This window comes from Megalops cyprinoides, chromosome 17, assembly GCF_013368585.1.
Source record: "Megalops cyprinoides isolate fMegCyp1 chromosome 17, fMegCyp1.pri, whole genome shotgun sequence".
NCBI lineage: Eukaryota > Metazoa > Chordata > Actinopteri > Elopiformes > Megalopidae > Megalops > Megalops cyprinoides.
Genome location: NC_050599.1, coordinates 24,356,302 through 24,377,373, shown reverse-complemented (window position 1 = coordinate 24,377,373; position 21,072 = coordinate 24,356,302). Strand labels below are relative to the sequence as shown.

General features: G+C 48.9%; 1 protein-coding gene across 1 annotated transcript in view; it reads left to right on the top strand.

Annotated features, from left to right (window-relative positions):
- The window catches only part of LOC118792271 (centrosomal protein of 128 kDa-like), a 44,321-nt gene that overhangs the window by 5,344 nt on the left and 17,905 nt on the right, over positions 1–21,072 (top strand). Inside the window, exons 6-16 of the mRNA XM_036550084.1 lie at positions 273–364; positions 723–795; positions 1,219–1,347; positions 5,307–5,393; positions 7,366–7,440; positions 7,568–7,688; positions 7,910–8,052; positions 9,079–9,345; positions 10,463–11,092; positions 14,564–14,728; positions 19,309–19,485. Of these exons, the coding sequence (XP_036405977.1) occupies positions 273–364; positions 723–795; positions 1,219–1,347; positions 5,307–5,393; positions 7,366–7,440; positions 7,568–7,688; positions 7,910–8,052; positions 9,079–9,345; positions 10,463–11,092; positions 14,564–14,728; positions 19,309–19,485 (1,959 nt within the window). The remainder of the gene's footprint in view (positions 1–272; positions 365–722; positions 796–1,218; positions 1,348–5,306; positions 5,394–7,365; positions 7,441–7,567; positions 7,689–7,909; positions 8,053–9,078; positions 9,346–10,462; positions 11,093–14,563; positions 14,729–19,308; positions 19,486–21,072) is intronic.

Genomic DNA, 21,072 nt, shown 5'->3' with positions numbered 1-21,072 from the left:
GGATGGCCTTGAGATGTATGGGTGTTGCCTTTGCACTTCACTCCATTCAGTTGCATCAGTTGAAATATTTTAACTAAACTTTTCACTTTAAAGCCAAGTTAAAGCTCAAGGAATTAGGAACAGTTAACAGACTCCAGCTATAAGTGTGTTAGCGTCTCCTCACTATAATTCACTATGTCCTAGCGTCTCGAAGCTGTAACTGTTTTAATTCCCAGTCCTGCCTGTGTAAGCATCTCTCTGTGACACGGCACCCTGATTCTCTTGTCTTCCAGGTGCACAGTATGCATCAGTCCCTGCGGGACTTGCACAGTGACCAGCTCCGCCTTGGGGATGATGTAGACCGAGAGATCCACAGGCGAAACAAGTAGCCCTGCCCTGCCCTGCCCTATACCCCCCCATCGCACACCCCTAACCCTAGCCCTGACCCAGTACTTAGCCGTAACTCTAACCCTGGCCCAGTACCTAACCCTAGCTCTAGTTCTAGCCATAACTCTAGCCCTAGCCCTAGCCCTAGCCCTAACCCTAACCCTAACCCCAATCCTAACCCAAACCCCTACCCCCAGTACCTACTCACTGCACTCTAATGTCGCACCATTGACTATACAAAGTAACTACATGCATCATATTTTAGAAGCATTGATTATCCACTATTTATTATCATACTGGATTATTTTACTCCATAACATTTTCTAAAAGGTAGCACCTCGTGTTCTCTCTCAAAGGGTGGATGTGGAAACCAAGCGGACTTTAGAGCGACTGTCTGACCAGCTGCTCTCATCACAGAGAGGGGATTCGGTGAGTGAACAGCACAGGAGCATATCTCTCACTATGTGCATTGAACCACAATTCTCAGGGAAAGACCTTCACCTAAGGTCTGCAAGCCCCTTGGGAAAGATTACAACCTGGCTCCTAGTAGCAGCTTAATATTATTAAGATTACATTACATTACATTATTGTCATGTGGCAGATGCTGTTATCCAGAGTGAATTACACAGGATACAGTTTTTATCCATTTATACTGCTGGATATTTACTGATGCAATTCTGGGTTGAGTACAAGGGAACAACAGCACTACCCCAGCAGGGAATTGAGCCAGCAACCTTTGGGTTACGAGCCTTGCTCCTTACCACGCTGCTGCCCTGATGACGATTATGCTCACAGTGATGGAGTGGTCTGCTATGGTGTCTCTCTGACGCCCGTGCCCCGGACGCACCGTAGGTGTCTTCGCGCGTGGAGAAGCGCCTGCAGGAGATAGAGAAGGAGATCCGGGCGGAGCGGCGGGGTGCGGAGAAGCGGCCGGAGCAGCGGCCGGAGCAGCGCGCAAACATGTCCCAGGAGCTGCAGGAGGTGAGACCGCCCCAGACCCTGCCCGTTGCACCCCGCGTCTCCCACAGGTAGCCTCAGGTGCATCTGTCAAATGAGTAAGGTTGGGGCCCAGTTCAAATTTTGATCTTGCCCATCTGACATGAAAATATGAATCGAGTGCACGGAGTAAAAGCTTATGAGGTTTGTCTGATGTAATTGTAGTAATGCGGTACAAATGTAACCCAGTGTAAGCCAATAGGAATTGCCAAAGCAGTGGAAGAAATTGCTCAAGGATGCTAGGCATCTGACTGATAGTTCTTGGTATGCACCACCGTTTCCGATCCCTGGTCTTGGGGACCCACTGTAGATTCTGCCTCTTCATTCTGATGAACTGTCCTCTCCCCCAAATAAATTTGGTTTGATTGAGCTGTTCGGAGAGGACATATCTGGAACTGATTTCCCTTGATCATCTTCTTTAAGACCTTTGTGAAGGAATTCTATAGTAATGAGGTGTGTGCTAATGAAAATATCCAGCCAGTCAAAAAGCATTTATTCAACATATTTCTGCCCCTGAAGCAGATTTGGGGTGGCTGGGTCAGCAGTCTTGCTCAGTTATTCATTTAACTGGTATAGGCCCCCTGTTAAGCTGAATACTAATATATACTCCTGGTTCCTTAGAGGGCCAAAGCATATACAGATATCTTGAGGAAATGCTGCCCCTGGAATATTTCTGTTTGCAAAAACAATCCGTCCACAAACAGTTTCTTTTCAAAACTGAGCCAGTCATTGTCAAGAGACATCAAGTCCAGATCAGTATTCAGTCAACAGCTCAATCAAACCGAATTGATATAGAGGTCAGAAAAACACTGCAGTGCTCCCCAGAACCGGGGATGGGGAAATGCTGATTTAAGCAGTTCTGTTCTTCAGGTTCTCCCATTCAACACCATGAAACTACATAAACCTCTGGCACACTCAGATACTGCAGTAGCATACAGTACCCAGAGTTTGCTATATCTGAACAATGGCTGACAAAGATATTTGATAGTGGTGTGATTTTAATTTTATTGATTTATTTTTAAAGAAGCTGCTTTTGTGACTATGCGCTTTCATATTGCAAGGTATAGAACGGTGTTTCTCAATCCTACTTCTGGGGCCCCCCTGTCCTGCATATCTTCTAACTATCCTTGCTCCAAACACACTCTTGATTAAATCAGGTGTACTCAGCTAATCGAAAGTGCCACTGATGAGTTCAGTCAGGTAGGTAGAGCAGGGAAAGATGGAAAACTTGCGGAGCGGGGGGGCCCAGGAGCAGGATTGAAAATCAGTGGTATAGAAAGATCTAAGTTTTACTTTTTTACTGTTTTAGTTATATTACATTTAAAAAAGCTTGTTAATTAGCTAGTTAATTACTCTTAATTATACATACATACAGTAGTTCATAAATAATTAGTGAATAGTTCAGTTCTGTGGTTGTGGACTACACTGCCAATAGAGAGTCTCTGTGCTGGTCCTTGCCGGCATTTCGGTTCTCTACCCATATTCCGAAAATTTGACTACTGTTAGGGACATCGCATCTGTGGATGAAATTGCTTTCGATGAGACTGCCGTTGGACAGGTCCGCCTGTGCTTTTTCATTCTTGTACAGAGTACCATTCTCCAGTGTTGCACAGGATGTGTAATTCCACAGTCAGCCACAGGGAGGCAGCATTTGACCTCGAATGCTCGGGCCAGCTTGAGACCGTCACCTCCGCGAATGGTAAATGGAGGTTGATTTACATCTTTGTGATATGAACCACACTAATGAGGAGACAATGCTCTCCCCAGAGCCGGGAAGAGAGGGTCTCGTACGGTAATTAAGAGGAAGCCAAAAAACTAAACTCTCGTCGCCTGACGCGGAGGAAGAAAAGATATTTGCATCTGATTGCACGCTTTAAAGCCGCGCTTCCGCTGTTTTCTGGGCTGTGCTTTTGTCTCCTGCATAAGCCCTGGCTCCCAGGATGCACTGCAGCTTCGGCGTCTCACTTGTTACGCTGAATGGAAAAAACGCGGAATCAAAGCTCTCACTCAGAGACGGGATGCTTTTGAAGCGATCCCTGACGCCGGGAGCACCAGACGCCGCTCGTGAATGTTCGCGCCTGAAGTGCTGCTAATTGAGCCGCCGATTGGATGCCGGGGCCTTTGTTTCTAAACCTGAGCCTCATGAATGTGAACCCACAATATCGAAATCAAGGTTATTGTCGATATCCGTGGACAACTGTGTGGGTTCTGTCTTTGTGTGCAAAGTTCAGCGTGTGCTTGTCATATTTGTGCTTTCATGAAACATCTTAAGACTGATAAGAACTCTTAAAGGCATCTGTTTTATAGACGATTTTAGTGACCTCGGATCAGGACAAACTTGCCACTACTTCTGTAGCTTCTGTGTCACAATAATACAGGTTTCTGAATGTAGCCATAGACAGAGCAGATTGCAAGTATTTCTTGCAAGTACAGCAAGTACTTCTCCTCACCCTCTCCAGATACATGTGTATGTATGTGTGTATGCATCCATCAAAAATGTGACCCCTTTATAGCTACTGAATTGAAGTGTTGCGATTTGTAATTTCCTCACTGAATGTTTCTAAAGAAAATGAAAACTCCACTTTGAAGAGTCGATGATATTGATTTTATTCAAGGTCTCACTCAGCCTTGCCAGGGTGCCATAGCTGCAGGCTGTATACCGGATACCTTCTGTGTACGGTTTAAAACTATAAAGACAAGGAGGGACAGAATGAGGAATAGCTTTAAGGTTGGGTGTAATGTGTCCATTTTGAAGGAAACGGTACATGTCCACCAGGAAAGCTGTGCCGTGCAATACAACGAAGGTTAGAGATGAATAGTACATTGTGTCTGTGGTGAGAGGTGAGCAGCACTTTGTGTCTGCGGTGAGAAGTGAGCTGTACATGATGTCTATGGTTAGAGGTGTGCTGTACAGTGTCTGGTGAGAGGTGAGCTGTACATGATGTCTATGGTTAGAGGTGTGCTGTACAGTGTCTGGTGAGAAGTGAGCTGTACATTATGTCTATGGTTTGAGGTGTGCTGTACAGTGTCTGGTGAGAAGTGAGCTGTACATGATGTCTATGGTTAGAGGTGTGCTGTACAGTGTCTGGTGAGAAGTGAGCTGTACATGATGTCTATGGTTTGAGGTGTGCTGTACAGTGTCTGGTGAGAGGTGAGCTGTACATGATGTCTATGGTTTGAGGTGTGCTGTACAGTGTCTGGTGAGAGGTGAGCTGTACATGATGTCTATGGTTAGAGGTGTGCTGTACAGTGTCTGGTGAGAGGTGAGCTGTACATGATGTCTATGGTTTGAGGTGTGCTGTACAGTGTCTGGTGAGAGGTGAGCTGTACATGATGTCTATGGTTTGAGGTGAGCTGTACATGATGTCTATGGTTTGAGGTGTGCTGTACAGTGTCTGGTGAGAAGTGAGCTGTACATTATGTCTATGGTTTGAGGTGTGCTGTACAGTGTCTGGTGAGAAGTGAGCTGTACATGATGTCTATGGTTTGAGGTGTGCTGTACAGTGTCTGGTGAGAAGTGAGCTGTACATTATGTCTATGGTTTGAGGTGTGCTGTACAGTGTCTGGTGAGAAGTGAGCTGTACATGATGTCTATGGTTAGAGGTGTGCTGTACAGTGTCTGGTGAGAAGTGAGCTGTACATGATGTCTATGGTTTGAGGTGTGCTGTACAGTGTCTGGTGAGAAGTGAGCTGTACATTATGTCTATGGTTTGAGGTGTGCTGTACAGTGTCTGGTGAGAGGTGAGCTGTACATTATGTCTATGGTTAGAGGTGTGCTGTACAGTGTCTGGTGAGAGGCGAGCTGTACATTATGTCTATGGTTTGAGGTGTGCTGTACAGTGTCTGGTGAGAGGCGAGTGGTACAGTATGTCTATGGTTTGAGGTGAACAGGTGTCTGTGGTGAGAGGACAGATGTACAGTATTCTGGGGCTGTGTTGCTGCAGGCTCTGAGGAGGCGAGAGAATGCGGCCGGAGAGTCAGAGGAGGCCATGAAGAGCAGGCTGCTGCGATCAGAGTGTGACAAGAACAAGGTATCAGTGTGTGTGTGTGTGTGTGTGTTTGTCTGTGTTTACACGCATGCTTGTGTGTGTGAATTATTCTCCTTGCTGTGGGAAAAAACTCCCCAGGTAAGCTTTCTCTGTCTGATCTGTAATGGGGTCTGTGATTGGTTTTCAGCATGTTTTTTTTTTTCAATATCATTGATTCAATGAAATTTTGCACAGATCTAAGTAAGATGTGGATTGGCTGATGAGGTGGACACAGTGTGTGGGATGAGCCCATCCACACAATACAAAGGTCAGAGAATCTGTGCAGAATCTGCGTAGGATCAATCCACATCCCTTGACTATGGCGTTAAACCCCAATCACCATTCTGCGCAAGCAAGCCGGCAAGATAACGGTTCTGCTCAGAGAGTGTCGTCCCAGAGTCTCCTTCCAAAGTCATCGACGTGCTTCCCAAACCAAAGCTTGCCTGCGACAATCCATTAATAGTATTCATTTGTTTATGTTGCATTTTGTGTCTGTACCAGAATCGCTTGGCTTAAGAGACTTTGAGACGGATTTGTTGTTTATCTGGATAAACCACAATGGAAGTAAAACCAAAGGCTTCATTGATTGTAATGGAGATTGACTTGACTTTGTTAAACCCAGTAAAAATCGGCCCTTGTAGCAAAAGGCAGTGAAGAGAACTAAAACCACTCTTACACATATGGCTTACAGACTGCTGCTCAGCATGTCCAGAAAGTAGCTGGTTGATGTATCTTGTGGTATCGTGCACCAAAACCCCTTATCCCGTGACCTGAGAGTGTTTGCGGGCTATAGGGAAATTCTCCATGCTGATGGATCTCTAAATGGCAGACTCTAACCCACAGATTAATCTGAATTGTAAATCGGGGCTTAGATCAGTTGAGCGAGCTTGCATGCAGTGACATTAATTCACTGGACGAACACTTTAGCTGACTGGTAATTAATTCAATCAGTGTGTGGGCATTTCGCACGCAGCACATTAACGGCCATGGACATGCTTTCTCCCTCCAACTAGACCAGAGAGAACATTTATTCCGTTACTATAGTTACCCCCAAAAGGATGGGAATTGAGAGAAGGGGGTTGTGGAACTGCCTTGGTCTGGCCAACACACTTACCCACATTTATAATTTTTCCTGCACAATAGACGGCTAAGATATCCTGGCTAATTCCTGAAGCTACAATACAAAGTTTTTTTTTTTTTTTTTATTTGACCTCGGGTAAATTAGATTTTCTTGGCTCTTGAATGTGGGGATTCTGTATGGTTTTATTCAAGTGACATTAGGTGAAACAATTATTGATAAGAAGGCTTCTCTCCCCTCCACAGAGTTATATCTCTTTTATCACAAATCTCATGGGGTAAGGAGGGGCGGGCGCTTTCTGGCAGACTGCATTAACCTTTTTTAAAAGATGTGACCTCCGTTTTTAGAAAGCAGAGAAAGTATATGTTATACAGACAGAAGGGCTGTGTGAGCGACTATATAGTGTGAATAAGGCAGTGTGAGAGATAGTATAGTGTGAAAAGGTTGTATGAGTGATCCTGTTGAGTGAGTAAAGGTATACAGAAGTTTATACGGTTGGAATAAATCTTTATGAAAAGCAGGGATAAGGCTGTGTGAATGCGGTGTGAGTTAGGTCTCATTAGTTTTGTAGTGTGACTAAAACAGTATGAATGGTTGTATGTGAATAAGCACTGTGAATGGTTATATAGTGTTAGCAAGGCAGTGTGAATGCCTATATAGTTTGATTAAGACTGAGTGGTTATATAGTGTGAATAAGGTAGTGTGAGTGGTTGTATAACATGAATAAGGCAGTGTGAGTGGTTATATAACATGAATAAGGCAGTGTGAGTGGTTATATAACATGAATAAGGCAGTGTGAGTGGTTATACGGCATTAATAAGACAGTGTGAATAGTTATATATTGTGAATAATGTAATGTTAATGGTTACGCACTGCACATGGTTTTAACGCCTGTAGGTTGAGCAGGAGCTGGAAAAAACCCGGAGACAACTGGACCAGTCTGAAGGGGGCCGGGATGCCCTTTTACAGCAGGTAGACCTGCCTCCACTCTCAGGCTTATTTGCCAAAAAAATGTGTTTTGTGACACATAATCTGTAGTTAATATTTTATTTGCGTGTCTGTGTGCCTGTGTGTGTGGGCGCGCCTCTCTCTCTCTCAGGTGGAGGACCTGCGTGTGCAGCTACTGAGGACAGAGCGGGAGCGCGTGGACATGCAGCAGCAGATCTCTGTCCTGACCTCCCAGCAGAGGAGCCGGCAGGACCGCGAGGAGCTCGGCAGAGGCAGGGGGTCAGGTACTGCCCCACGGCGCTCCTCTACACACCTGTATTACCTGTACGCACCTCTACACACCTACTGCCCCACGGCACTCCTCTACACACCTGTATTACCTCTACACACACCTACTGCTCCACGGCACACCTCTACACACCTGCGCATACCTGTACACACACCTACTGCCTGTTAGTGCGACGCTGACGGGAGAGGGGCGGTGTTTTCTCAGCGGAGCTGGCGGAGCTGGAGAGGGAGGTGCAGGAGCTGCGGGCGGAGCTGGGGCGGGGCGCCGCGCGGAGCGAGGCGGCGGAGCTGAGGAGAGCCCTGGAGCGCAAAGACAGGGAGAGGGCACAGCTGTGTGTGCAGGTGGAGGTAAGGGGTGCGTGTGTACGTGTGTGTGTGTGTGTGTGTGTGTGTGTGGGAGGGGGTGGGGTTGGGGTTTTCTGTTGTACTCATAGATTTGGGAATGCTGGCAGTTGTACATCTCCTCTTTCCCACAGAGGGTGCAGATGTCTGCTGGCGGGTATGAGTTACATTTACATTTACATTTATTCATTTGGCAGATGCTTTTATCCAAAGAGACTTACAAGTGAGGCAGAGTACAACACAAGCAAAAGCCATACAAGGAGTTATAATATCAGAATTGCTGCATAATGGTATGTCTCTACTGTGAGGGGCACCTGTCAACTGTGTGTGTTGACAGGTGTGCGTGTGTGCGCGTTTGTGTGCATGTGTTTATGTGTGGGTGTGTGTGTGCAGGCGCATGCGCGCGCGCGTGTGTGTGTGCTCGTGCGCATATATGTGTGTGTGTGTGCTCGTGCGCGCGTGTGTGTGTGCTCGTGTGGGTGTGCTCATGCGCGTTTGTGTGTGAGTGCGTGAGTGCGTGAGTGCGTGTGTGTGTGTGTGCTCGTGTGTGTGTGTGTGTGTGTGTGTGTGTGTGTGTGTGCTCGTGTGCGTATGTGCGTGTGTGTGTGTGTGTTTATGTGTGGGTGTGCTTGTGCGCGTGTGTGTGCTCGTGCACGTATGTGCGTGTGCTCATGCGCGTTTGTGTGTGTGTGTGCATGTGTGTGGGTGTGCTGGTGCGCGCGCGTTTGTGTGTGTGCTCATGTGCGTATGTGTGTGTGCATGTGTGTGGGTGTGCTTGTGCGCGTGTGTGTGCTCGTGCACGTATGTGCGTGTGCTCATGCGCGTTTGTGTGTGTGTGTGTGCATGTGTGTGGGTGTGCTGGTGCGCGCGCGTTTGTGTGTGTGTGTACGTGTGTGTGTGTGTGTGCGCGCTCATGTGCGTGTGTGTGTGCGTGCGTGTGTGTGTGTGTGTGTGTGTGTGTGCGCTCATGCGCTCATGTGCGTATGTCTCTCTCTCTCTCTCTCTCTCTCTCTCTCTCTCTCTCTCTCTCAGGCCCTGTCCTCGGACCTGGAGCGGCGGGAGCAGCAGCAGCTGCGGATGCTGGAGCAGCTGAAGGAGCTGCAGGCGCGGGCAGAGGCCTGCAGGGCGGAGCGGGAGCGGGCGGAGGCGCAGCGGGACGAGAGCGACAGGAGGAGGGAGGAGGTGAAGAGCCGCGCCCAGGACGCCCTGCGCCACTGGAAGGCCAAGTGCAAGAGCCTGGAGCGCCACCTAGAGGAGAAGAGCAAGGAGGCCCAGAGCAGCACAGACAAGACACGCCAGGTCAGCAGGACAGACCGTCCCGAAGCACACATCTCTGACCATATGCTGTTCTTTCCTGTCTAAATCAGGCTGTTTTCAGTACGGCACAAAAGCAAACACGCTTTTACCCCTGCGTATCACTTTGTAATAAACCCTGGAGCCATTTTGTGCCTCAGTGAAGCTCACTTTAGTGTATTTGTATTGTGAGATCACACCCCTCTTGGTGACAGGATCTGCATTTGTGGGTATGCGCTCTCTGCTGCCCCCTGCTGTAGATTTTACCCCCTCTGTTTCCTCTGTCAGGGAATGTGCTAGCTCTTCGCGTCAGAAAGGGAAATCCGGCTGGCATCAGTGAGCAGCACATTGATACAGTCTCTAGATAATCGTTAATTACCAAACCTGAATTGTGGTGCTTGCGTTGTGGGTGTGATTCGCTGTTGTTAGACTGTTGTTAACTGCTGCAGTGTTTAAGCGCGCTCTCCGATGCATGCGCGCTTTCCTGATTAAGCTAGCGTGCTTTAATTAACCAGCTCACACAAACACACATACACACACACACACGCGCTCTCTCCCAAACACCTGTCGTGTGTGATTGGTGCGTGACACACCTCCAGCGCGACTCGAGCCTTTCGGGGAGGTGAGACTCTTGAATCTGATTAACACTGAGAGGCTAATTTAATGAGCGCAGCTGAAGCTTCACTCCCCTACCAGTACCTGTTTAACCCCTGTTTTCTGCTAATCCAAAAAAGCGGAAATGGAAAATGAGAGTCGAAAGGGCTTTGAGATTATTTGTGCCTTCAGGCCAATGCAGTGAGTGCCGTGAGGCTTTGATGCCAGGCTGCGATTCTGTGGTGAATGTGGAGTTAGAGGTCTGCACTGTTTCTGCTAGAACGGCAAGGGCACAGAGAAGCAGAAAGCTGTACCAGCAAAACCAGTCATTTTAACTGACTAAAGTATTTCAGCCTCTAATGTATTTGGATCAAATTTTAATGCTATCATTTCAACAATTTATGTTTATGTCCCTACTGCTAAGTGATGGATTTATCAGCTGTCAAATTGCTCTGAGCTCTGAGAACGGCCTGTAGCGCCCTCTGGTGGAGAGTCTCCTTTCGTCACCCCTGTAATCTTCCCTGGCCAGGCCTGCAGGGAGAGGGACGGGCTGCAGGTGACGCTGCAGTCCCTCGGGCAGCAGGCGGAGGCGCTCCGCAAGGAGCTGGGGGAGGTGGTGGGCCGGCTGGCGCAGCGCGAGGAGGACCTGCGGAGGACGGAGGTGGAGCTGAGCGACACCCGGGCCCGGCAGCTGGCTCTGGAGCAGGAGGCGCGGGAGGTGCGGGACGCCTCCCGCTCCCTGCAGGAGGCGGCGGAGCGGCAGGGCCCGCTGGAGGCGCGGCTGCGGGAGGAGAACCGCGCCCTGGAGGCGCGGGCGGAGGAGCTGGAGCGCGGGCGCGGGCGGGACCGCGAGGCGCTGCAGGAGCTGCGGGCGGCGGCCCGGGAGCTGGGCGCGGCGCGGGCGGAGCTGGCCGCCCGGCTGGAGGAGGCGGAGGGGGCGAGGAAGGAGGCGGAGGGCCGGCTGGAGGCGGCGCTGGAGGACGCGCTCTCCCAGGGCCAGCAGCTGAAGCTGGAGAGGGAGCTGCACCAGAGCGAGCTGGCCGGCCTGCAGGGGGCGCTGCGCGACGGCCGGGCCAAGCAGGAGCGCGCCGTGCAGGAGGCCATCAGGCTGTGCCAGCAGGAGAGGGAGGAGTTGCAGGCTCACCTGAGGGAGGTGAAGGTAAGACCTCCTCTCTCTCACTCCTCCTCTTCTCCCACCCACATCCCAGCACCAGCAAAACATGCACAGTGGCTTACGAAAGTAGAAATTTACATTTACATTTACATTCACATTTACATATACATTAATTCATTTGGCAGACGCTTTTATCCAAAGCGACTTACAAGTGAGGCAGAGTACAACACAAGCAAAATGCCAGATAAGGAGTCAACAATATTAGAATTCAGACCCTTGACCAATTCTCACATTTTACTGAATTACGAAAGACACACTGAAATTTTGTTCTTTATGATATTTTTGTGAAAAATGAAAATGAATTATTTTACTTACTGTTTTAAGGTGGTTGTATGTTAGAAAATAGAAGTGCAAAAATAGAAGACAAGATAAAAAAAAATAAAAGGCTGAAATATGCTGTTTACACAAGTGAAAAAAATTCCTTTAACGAAGACACAACTGCCTTACCATTGGCAGCTACTTGTGAAGTAATTGTGACATCACTGCGTTGCATTGCATTATCACCACTTAGCAGATGCTCTTACCCAGAGCAGCTTCCACGGTGTGTGCACAAAGTGTATCTAATGAGGAGTCGTACAAAGATGGCTCTCCACACCATTGCAAAGTCGTAACAAGCGCTGTATCGCTGTGCAGATGCCCTCATCCCGGGCACATGGGTTAAAGATCTCCGGCCCCACGCCGGAAATCCGGCGTGCAGAGATTTTAGATCAGGCAATAAATTATTACTAGCGTATATGGGCTTCGATATTACCAGATGCAATTTTATTAAAAACAGTCACTGACGTGGTGTTTTTTCGGATGAGTTTTAACCAATGGTAGCCTGTTAAGGTGATGTACTGGCACAAGAGCACAGTTCTTATCCAATCGGCAACTAGTTTCAACTTTCTGTGAGGCGGTGCCAGGAAGTATTTGCGGGGACTGTATCAGATGATTACTGCACAATAGGCTAGCATGCATTCAAATAGATGGAGCATGGAAGCGAAACTTGTGAAGGTTGGCGCATACAGAAGCACAATAGAACGGGGGGTGAAAAATAAATGGCGATAGGCTTGGTTAGATGAAAACGGTAATGAGGAACAAACATTCGGCATATGTTGTCACAAATTAAACGAGCCCGGGAGCTGCTTTGCACCGTGTGTTTGAAAAAAAATACAGTATGGGATGAGCAGCAAAAGGTATTGTCTCTGCATGATACAGATCCCTCACACAAAGGAGCTGTTCGGGCTCTTCGTTGTACGTCAAACGTTGCCGGGAGCTGTGGCCACTGCAGCTGCTGCCGCTTCATCCATCCAAGACTGCGTGTGCAATCATTTATAGCGGAGCATGACCTGTCTTTCAGGATAGCGCCAGCGCTAGCTGACCTGTGCAAAACATCACAGTGCAGAACTGCACCCTCCAAACTTAGCGTGTCAAATACGCAGGCCAGCTACCTATCCACTCACAACATTGCTTGTCACATTAGGCAGTGTTTAGCGCACAAGCTGTCAAAACAGATGTTTTCACAGAACGTTGACGAGTCCATAAAGAAAGAATTTTCAATGTATTGGTCTGCTTCTATGATGATGACTTGGACAAAGTTGTAACACAGCATTTTGCTACTTGACCAAGTTGCACTTTTCATTTTTGATAGCATTTAAGAATAAAAGGAAGCACTTTTAATTTGAGCTTGGTAATACAAAATAGGATTAATGTATTTGTTTTTTGTTTTACAATTTTGAATTAAAGCTGTTGTGGTAACGCTAAATGTACATGCATCCCATTTTGTTACCCCCCCCCCCCCAAAAAAAAAAAATAATAATAATAATAAACATTTCAGGCTCTGAAAAATTTGTTGCTTTAAGCCCTGCGGGCAGCGCGCAAAGAAAAATCATGTGAACAACAGCACAGGTAGGCACCTGGACGAACCAAGGGCAATGCTTCACGGCACTGCAGATGGAAGCGTCGCCAAGGTGACAGCGAGGCCCCCGGCGTGGAGGCGGCGGGCCTCTCCTTTCATGCCTGTAAGAGTCCTGTCAGATGGGCGCGATTTGCGGCGAGTCCTCCGAGTGGAGGAGGATTAGGCCTGAGAGCCTCTTTGCTCCTGCTGGAGATAAGCTGCGTCCAGCCACGCCACCCTGCCGTTCATCCTGTCACCTCTGAGTGTGTGTGTGTGTGTGTGTGTGTGTGTGTGTGTGTGTGTGTGTGTGTGTGTGTGTATGTGTGTATGTGTGTATGTATGTGTGTGTCTATGTACTATACACGTGGATGTGTGTATGTGTCTGTGTCTATGTACTATACACGTGTATGTGTGTGTGTGCGCGCGCGCGAGCGTATATGTGTGTGTGTGTGTTTGTGGGGGGGGGATGGAGGCAGGCGTATGTGTGTGAATTGGGAGATGTAAGACACCAGTAGGGGGCGCTCTGCTGTTTCCACCCCCACCAGTGTTTAGTCAGATTAACGGCCTGCTGGCAGCTTGCTACCCCAGTCCCGGTTTCAGGGCCTGATTCGCTGGTCCGCTTGGTGTTGTGACAGCGATTCACTCAATGTAAAGGCCTGCCAGCGCCGCTGCTGAATAAAGCCCACCCTGGAAGGCAGCGATCGGGTTAACACAGCATGCGCAGGCAGCAGTCATCTTAACTGCACTGTGATGGTGATAACAGCGCTCCCTTTAACGCGAGCAGAAAACACGGACCGCCAGGATCCCCATTCGCCTCGAAGGGGTGCCCTCAGTGTCCACGGAGTTTCGGAAAGCTGCAAACTTTTCGCTTGTGAACGTGCAGCTACCTCAGAACCCCCTTCTGGGGTAGCGCTCGTCAGTGTCGTGGGCGTATTAAGGTGTCTTGATGCTGACTGCCAGTGACTGTAAGCACTGATGTTAGGACATGAGAACAAAGGAGACAGCTGGTGGCCTCAGCATTGCTTTACAAATACAGCTACTGTGCTACACATCTCACAGCCATTATAGGGAGTCAACATCCAGCAGCACTTGTGCTGTCTTTGGATATAACATACTTGCATAGTTTTATTGAATTTCCAATAAAATTGTGTCTAGAGAGATTCTATGTGGCTGTTATTATCAGTGGTTAGTTTGCTCATGTATTAGCTCTTGGCTGGCCTTTTTATTGAGGCAGTAATCTGAACGCAGACACTTTTCACTATTCTGCATGCTTTCTGCAACATCATTCCCTCTTCAGCACCATTTTTTGTTTTGGAAAGCTTGGCTAAACTGTTTTGTGAGTTGAGGTAGCCCTCAAGTAGCTGGATTGTAATTTGGTAGGTGTGGTTTTGTGCTCTCTTGTAAAACTGTAATCTCGTGGGTGTGGTTTGATGCGCTTCAGGATAAGAGCGTAATTTGGTGGGTGTGGTTTGATGCGCTTCAGGATAAGAGCGTAATTTGGTGGGTGTGGTTTGATGCGCTTCAGGATAAGAGCGTAATTTGGTGGGTGTGGTTTGTTGCTCTCTGACCCCTCCCCCCAGGCGGATGCGGCGGCGGCTAAAGACCTGGTGAGGGCGCACCGCCGGCAGGTGGAGAAGATGAAGACGGAGTGCGACAAGCTGACGGAGGAGCTGTCCCTCGCGGAGGAGAGCCGCGTGCAGCTCCGCAGGAAGTACCAGCTGCTGAAGCAGGAGCTGGAGGAGAAGGTGAGCTCACTTCGCCGCGCCCCCTCTCTCCCTCCTGTTCTTCTTCCTGCCACGCCTTCCCCAGAACATGCGTCTCTTACACCATCCTTTCCACGAGGGAATTCTGGGGCAGCATTCCGTCGAGGGGCATTCCCCAGCGTCCTGACCAAATCCCCATTTTAAGCCCTCAAATTACCCCTTGTTTTCAGTGTGTACCCGCCCTCCACTTGAGTTGATCTGTGGTAACAGGGCTATGGCACAAAATGGCTGCAGTGCATCACTCAGGCGGGGTACCACCTTGGTGAAGGTTATGGTGAATTCTCACCCCTACGCACATGCGCACACACACACACACACACACACACACACACACACACACACACACACCTCCACTAGGATGCACTTTCAGGTTGCTGACAGGAATCAAGGGTGCTTTATAAAATCTCGCTCATTATCATTCTAAGTATGTGACCAGCACAGTGGGAATGTATTCCAGCTCCATGCCTAACAGATGCTCAGAGGGAGAGAGCTGGCAAAGGCATGAGGATAATCCCTTTTAATGATCTGCCTGCCTGTCTTCCGAGTCCATGAATCACAGCCCCTGCGTCTCTCTGACGCCACTACCCTTTTCCACCACCAGGGGGTGCTGATGCTCCAGCTCACCGGAAAAGCCACTTTAAGAGGGATGTGGAGGTGCAAATTTTCCCGCATCGGCTCACACAGCAAGATCCAGGCGTCTCATGAGCAATGACATGTTAGTCAGAGCCATAGGAAATGGAGTCAGACGTTGATTACACAAAGAGCAGCATAAAAAGACAATAAATAAAATGCATGTAATATGAAAATATAGAGGGGCTGTGTAAAATCTCAAAATAATAATACAAAAAAATCATTTAGGAATAACTAGAGGGAATTGTCGGTTTCTGAGAACGCCAAACATCCACATTCAATCCTATATCTGTGAATTCATTATCTGTATTAAAATCGGGTCTTGCTGCATTGTAACTTGTCAAGAGCAGCCATGCCTATAAAAGAAATATACTGGAGGCCATTTTACTCCAACTCTGCGTGCGCCAGACAGATTGCAGCCTGTTACCGTGTCCACCAACAGAATTGCACACCCTATCCTTTCCCGTCAACAGAAGCTGTCTTTAGGCAGGCTTATGTTTGATATTTGCCACTCGAGCATCGTGGACCCCTTCATGTGGTAAGGCGGTATTAGGCAGTCAGTCACGCGCTGTAAGATTGCAGCCCTCGGCCAGCATGGCAGAAATGTAGCACTCGAGAGTGCACGAGCGCACTGACAGGAGGCATCAATACAGTGTGTGCTGGGGGTGTGGCAATTTTGTCAATTCCACAGAAATGCACAGAAATTATTTATGAGCGAAACTTATTACCGCGATTGCCTAATGGCAGAGATGAATTAAGCAGGCCGCGTCGTCTCGCCACGCGTTGTTGTTTTGTTGACTTTATTTTGCGGTAATCAGCAATAAAAAAAAGTGCAACATTGACAAAGAGTTTGTTAAAGAGTCTGGCATTTTGAGGGCGAACCGTGCGCAAGTGCGCCGGCTGCTGCTGCTCCGCTCTCCGGTTAAAGCGGAGCGCGTAAATAATTCCGTTCCGCTTTGTTTTGCCGACGGTCTCGTCCCCGTCCCCCCCCCCCCCGCGAAAAAAAAATGCTGAATCAAATGTCAGCCGTAAATCGTGTTACAGGATCACTCTGCCCGCGCTAATAAAAGTGTTTTTTTTTTAATAATGCGAGGCCGCCTTTATCCTGTCCTCCGACAGAATTTCGCTGCCTCACCCGGTCCACCAGTAGGACTTCGCTGTAGCACCACGTCCACCAATAGAATGGCACTTTCTCCCTCTGTCCACCACTAGAAAGCGCCGCTGTACTCATTGACACGGGGATCCTAAGCTGCGCTGGGCTGGCAGCGCCGTTGGGTTAAAGCCCTCCTGGAATGACGTGACGCGGGCGCGTCCGCCCGTCCGTCTGCCACCCGTCCCGCCGGCGCCAAACGCCCCCGCGCCGCTGGCAGGGACGGCGTTGAGCGCACGGACACGGGAGCCCCCGCCGTGTGAGAGGCGCGCCGAGGGGAGACGGATTTGTGAATGAGGGAACAAGCGAGAGGATTGAGTTAGCGTTTGCTCCACGCATCCCCATGGTGACGATTCGTAATCTGGCAAATCCCGCATAATTAACGATGTCGGGAGTGGGCTAGCGAAACCTGAAGCAGATGTCACCTTGCATGACAATATTTATTCGCTTAGTACATGGGCCAGCGACATCTCGTGTGGATTATGTTTAATGTATTTATACAGCTGGATATTTGGGGGAGCGAATCGGGTTAATTTCTGTGCTCAAGGGTATGATGGCACTGTCCCACCCTGGCTTTGAACCTGCAGCCCTCTGGATTCAAGCCCAGTCTGTGGACTGTGTTTGTCAGAGCTGTGTATGATTTTACTGCAGCTGCTGGAAATACCAAAGTCTGTTGTGGGAGGGGCCACAGCATGCTGTCAATCACTGATAAAGATGAGCCAATCAACATACTTTTCCCTCCACAGCGCAAAGCTTTGTTTGGTTCAGCTTAGCTGTCTGATTGGATAATGTGTAAATGCAAGCTGTGTTAGCTATGTGGAATGTAAGCCATGAATAAGGGAATTTGCTATGCAGACGTGCAAGAATGTATGTGGTTGACAAAAAGATTTCAAGAAAATGGCTCTGAATTACAGGGTCGTCAAGAGCGTGTCTACATCCACCAGATGGCTGTAGGCAGAAGGTGTCAGACAGTCTTATTTATTTTATGTTTAAATTAAAATAATGTCTTACAGCTCTTTATAACACAGAAAAAAAGCTGAAGTGATAATTAACTTAGTGTATCACAGAACTATTTGTGTAGCGTTTTTGGCCTCAGGGTTGTATAAGTGCTCTTCCTCCACATATGCTCCCCAACTTTCACAAAGGGCATATCATTATCATCCTGGTCTGGGAATAAGAAACAGGAAGTGAAGTGTCAGCTTCATGTGTGGGGCATTATGGGGTGGCATTAGTCTTCCTTCTGAGGGCCACTGTAGGCAGAGACTGAACATTCAAATATTAGAAAATTAAACCATAAGTTCAGTGACCAGTTAATTAGAAATTTACAGAGTTCCATGGGTTAAAGATCTCTGGCCCCACACCGGAAATCCAGTGTGCAGAGATTTTAGATCAGGCAGTAAATTATTACTAGCGTGTACGGGCTATGATATTACCAGACTGGAAAGCAGTTTTATTAAAAACAGTCACTGATGTGGTGTTTTTTCGGATGAGTTTTAACCAATGGTAGCCTGTTAAGGTGATGTACTGGCACGGGAACACTGCTCTTATCCACTCGGCAACTAGTTTCAACTTTCTGTGAGGCGGTGCCAGGAAGTATTTGCGGGGACTGGATCAGTTGATTACTGCACAATAGGCTAGCATGCATTCAAATAGATGGAGCATGGAAGCCAAACTTGTGAAGGTTGGCGCAGACACAAGCACAATAGAACGGGGGGTGAAAAATAAATGGCGATAGGCTCGGTTAGATGAAAACGGTAATGACGGACAAACGTTTGGCATATGTTGTCACAAACAAGCCGGGGAGCTGCTTTGCACCGTGTGTTTGAAAAAAAAATACAGTATGGGACAAGCGGCAAAAGGTATTGTCTCTGCATGATACAGATCCCTCACACAAAGGAGCTGTTCGGGCTCTTTGTTATACATCAGCGTTGCCGGGAGGTGTGGCCTAAATGTATGTGTGTCCAATTCTGTCCTACCCCCCTGCCCAAAAAAAAAAAACATTACAGGCTCATAAAAATTTGTTGCTTTATGCCCTGGAGTTCTCTTCCTTCTCATCAATATTCACACAGGAGAGCCTAAGACCCCTTCATGATATAACAACACCATCCATTGATTTCTGCTCTGAAAGTGAGTGAATGAAGATCTTCACTCACTTCACATACAGCGGTCGAGGGCCCGGGGTTTGGTGATTTAAATATTCGATCACGGGAACCATAAAATATTCAAACAGGAAACGAATCAAAATGCATGCCTCGAGTCGGCGGTTCTGCGAAAAACCGCGGCGTAACCGAGCCGTGCGTAGCGAGGCTGTCATCCGCCCGCCGGCCTACCTGCAGCAGAACCGCCGCTAAATAAAACATTTCCGACGGGACGAACCACACGCCCGCGCCGATTAAATACCAGCAGTTCTAATGTCTCGTTCTAACCGCAGACAGGAGGGGGTGCCCCCTTCATCTTTCCGCCGTGTTCTCTTTTCTTTAAAGACCGCAGATCAGAGGCGGCTCCGCTGAAGCGCGGAGGAAGTAAAGCCATTCTAATTGGCGGCACCACACCTTACCACTGACCTCGTCTGAGCTTCCAGCCCTTCTGGTAATTACCGCGCAGTCTCATAGGGTGGCCGCTGTTCGCACGATGACGAGCGCGTGTGGAAAAAACGGAGACGATTTTAAAACTAGCCCGGCGGCCGTTAGGGGTCGACCATTTCCGCAGGGCCCGGTCTGACGACGCGTGTTGACGGCGATACGGTTTGACTGGTTAATTTTTGATGTCTCTTGCCCCGCAGGTGAAGTTGGTGGCCAGAGGGGACGAGCGTGCCGAGGGCATGGAGGCCGCCATCGCGGAGCTGCGGGTGCAGGTGGGCCGGCTGGAGGCGGAGCAGGAGGCGGTGCTCCACACCATCGGGGCGGAGATCGACGCCGCCTGCAAGACGCTGTCCAGGGACTCCGACGACAAGCTCAATGTAACCCCCTGCCGAGCACCCCCGCACCCGCTGCCACCCCAGTTTTGAGCAAGTTAAATCAGTGCTGTGTTTAATTGTAATTCTCAAAGGCAAATTCAAGCTCAGCTAGCCCTAACGCACGTGACGGCTCATGTGGTCATTTTAAAGTGCAGGCAAAATGACCGTTGGTGTTTTTTGTTAATAATGCCACATATATTTATTTTTAAAAGTCCAGTGGAGTCTTTCTTAGTCTTACAAAATCTAAAAAATTAGTAAATGTATCCACAGTCTCTGTTTTCATCTGGACAAAAGGCTTTAATTGATTGCTCTTGGAAGCCATGGACAAAAGTTCAGAGGCTTTGCCATGGGCTAACCCATTGTATTACTGTGATAATGAGGAAGACTGGACGTGTCAATCACTACCTACTGTACACCATGAATATTAATGTCTGAGCAGGACTTTTACCTCAAGCATTCTTCCCCCACAAATAGGATGACAGGCCATATTTAGAATTTTGAGCACAGGGCATAGCGAATGCATTCCTCAGATATGAACGCCAACCGCGACTGTTTTTCACAGTAGTGCACCAGCAGGCAGATGGCGAACGGAGGATAGGTGAATCTCCCTGATGTCAATCAAGCAACCCGTAGGTGCCCGAGTGAGTCACAAGGTGCTGAGAACTGTGGGATGGGGGAACCCTGGCTGACACAGCCGCCCCTACCCCCGGCATAGTGTAGTCCGTTTCTTGCCACTGTCAGCAAATAGCGTGTCAGGGGCTTGAACCAGATTCGCAGCGCCCAGCCTGTGCTTGAGACAAGCATCTGAACCCAGCGAGGTATTCGGGAGCCCCTCGAACACAGGGGACAGAGGGTTCACATTGCAGCGCGTCACCGTCGCATTAGCAGTCAGCGCACACGCTCTTAATGCTTCCAGAACTGCCCCTCCCTCATCTCCCCTGGCACCTGGCTCGCCTTTGATCACCAGGAGGGGCGACGGCCAGGCGGCGGAGGAGGCAGAGGCGGCCTCCCCGGCAGACTCCCGCCCGCGTCCCCGTTTCGGCGGCGGCGTCTAGGAGCGGGCCGTCGGAGGCCCCCTCCCGCGAGCGGGCCGTTTGAAGTGTTGGGAGACGAGGAGGGAAGGGCTGTTTGTTCCAGCGAACGGGTACGCGACGTCGCCGCTTTTCTACAAAGGCGCGGGCCTGTGATGTTGCTGCGGCGGGCGATTTGTGTTTTTCGCGGAAGTGCGTTTGCGTGGGAGGGCTGGATTTTTTTCCCTGCAAGTCGCACGTTGTTCTCGGCTGAGTCTGCCTTTGTGTTTTGAGTTACGTCATATTACTCCATCCAAGGCCACTTGGTGTAATTGAAGTTGCGCTAATAGAGAGAATGTTACGTGACAAACTGCAATTCCCATTCACAGCAGAAGTATGTAAAATTTGTGCTATGTTTAAGGTAGTGCTACCAGAACTACCACTCTGCAACCAGTTTGTGTATGTCGTGTTTTGAAGGTGAATGTGTTTGCCAAATAGATTAATTTGGAAACCAGATGTGTCACCATTTTGAAACATACTGGTGCAGTATGTTTGGATGTTGAGAGTGCTGTATTAAGGC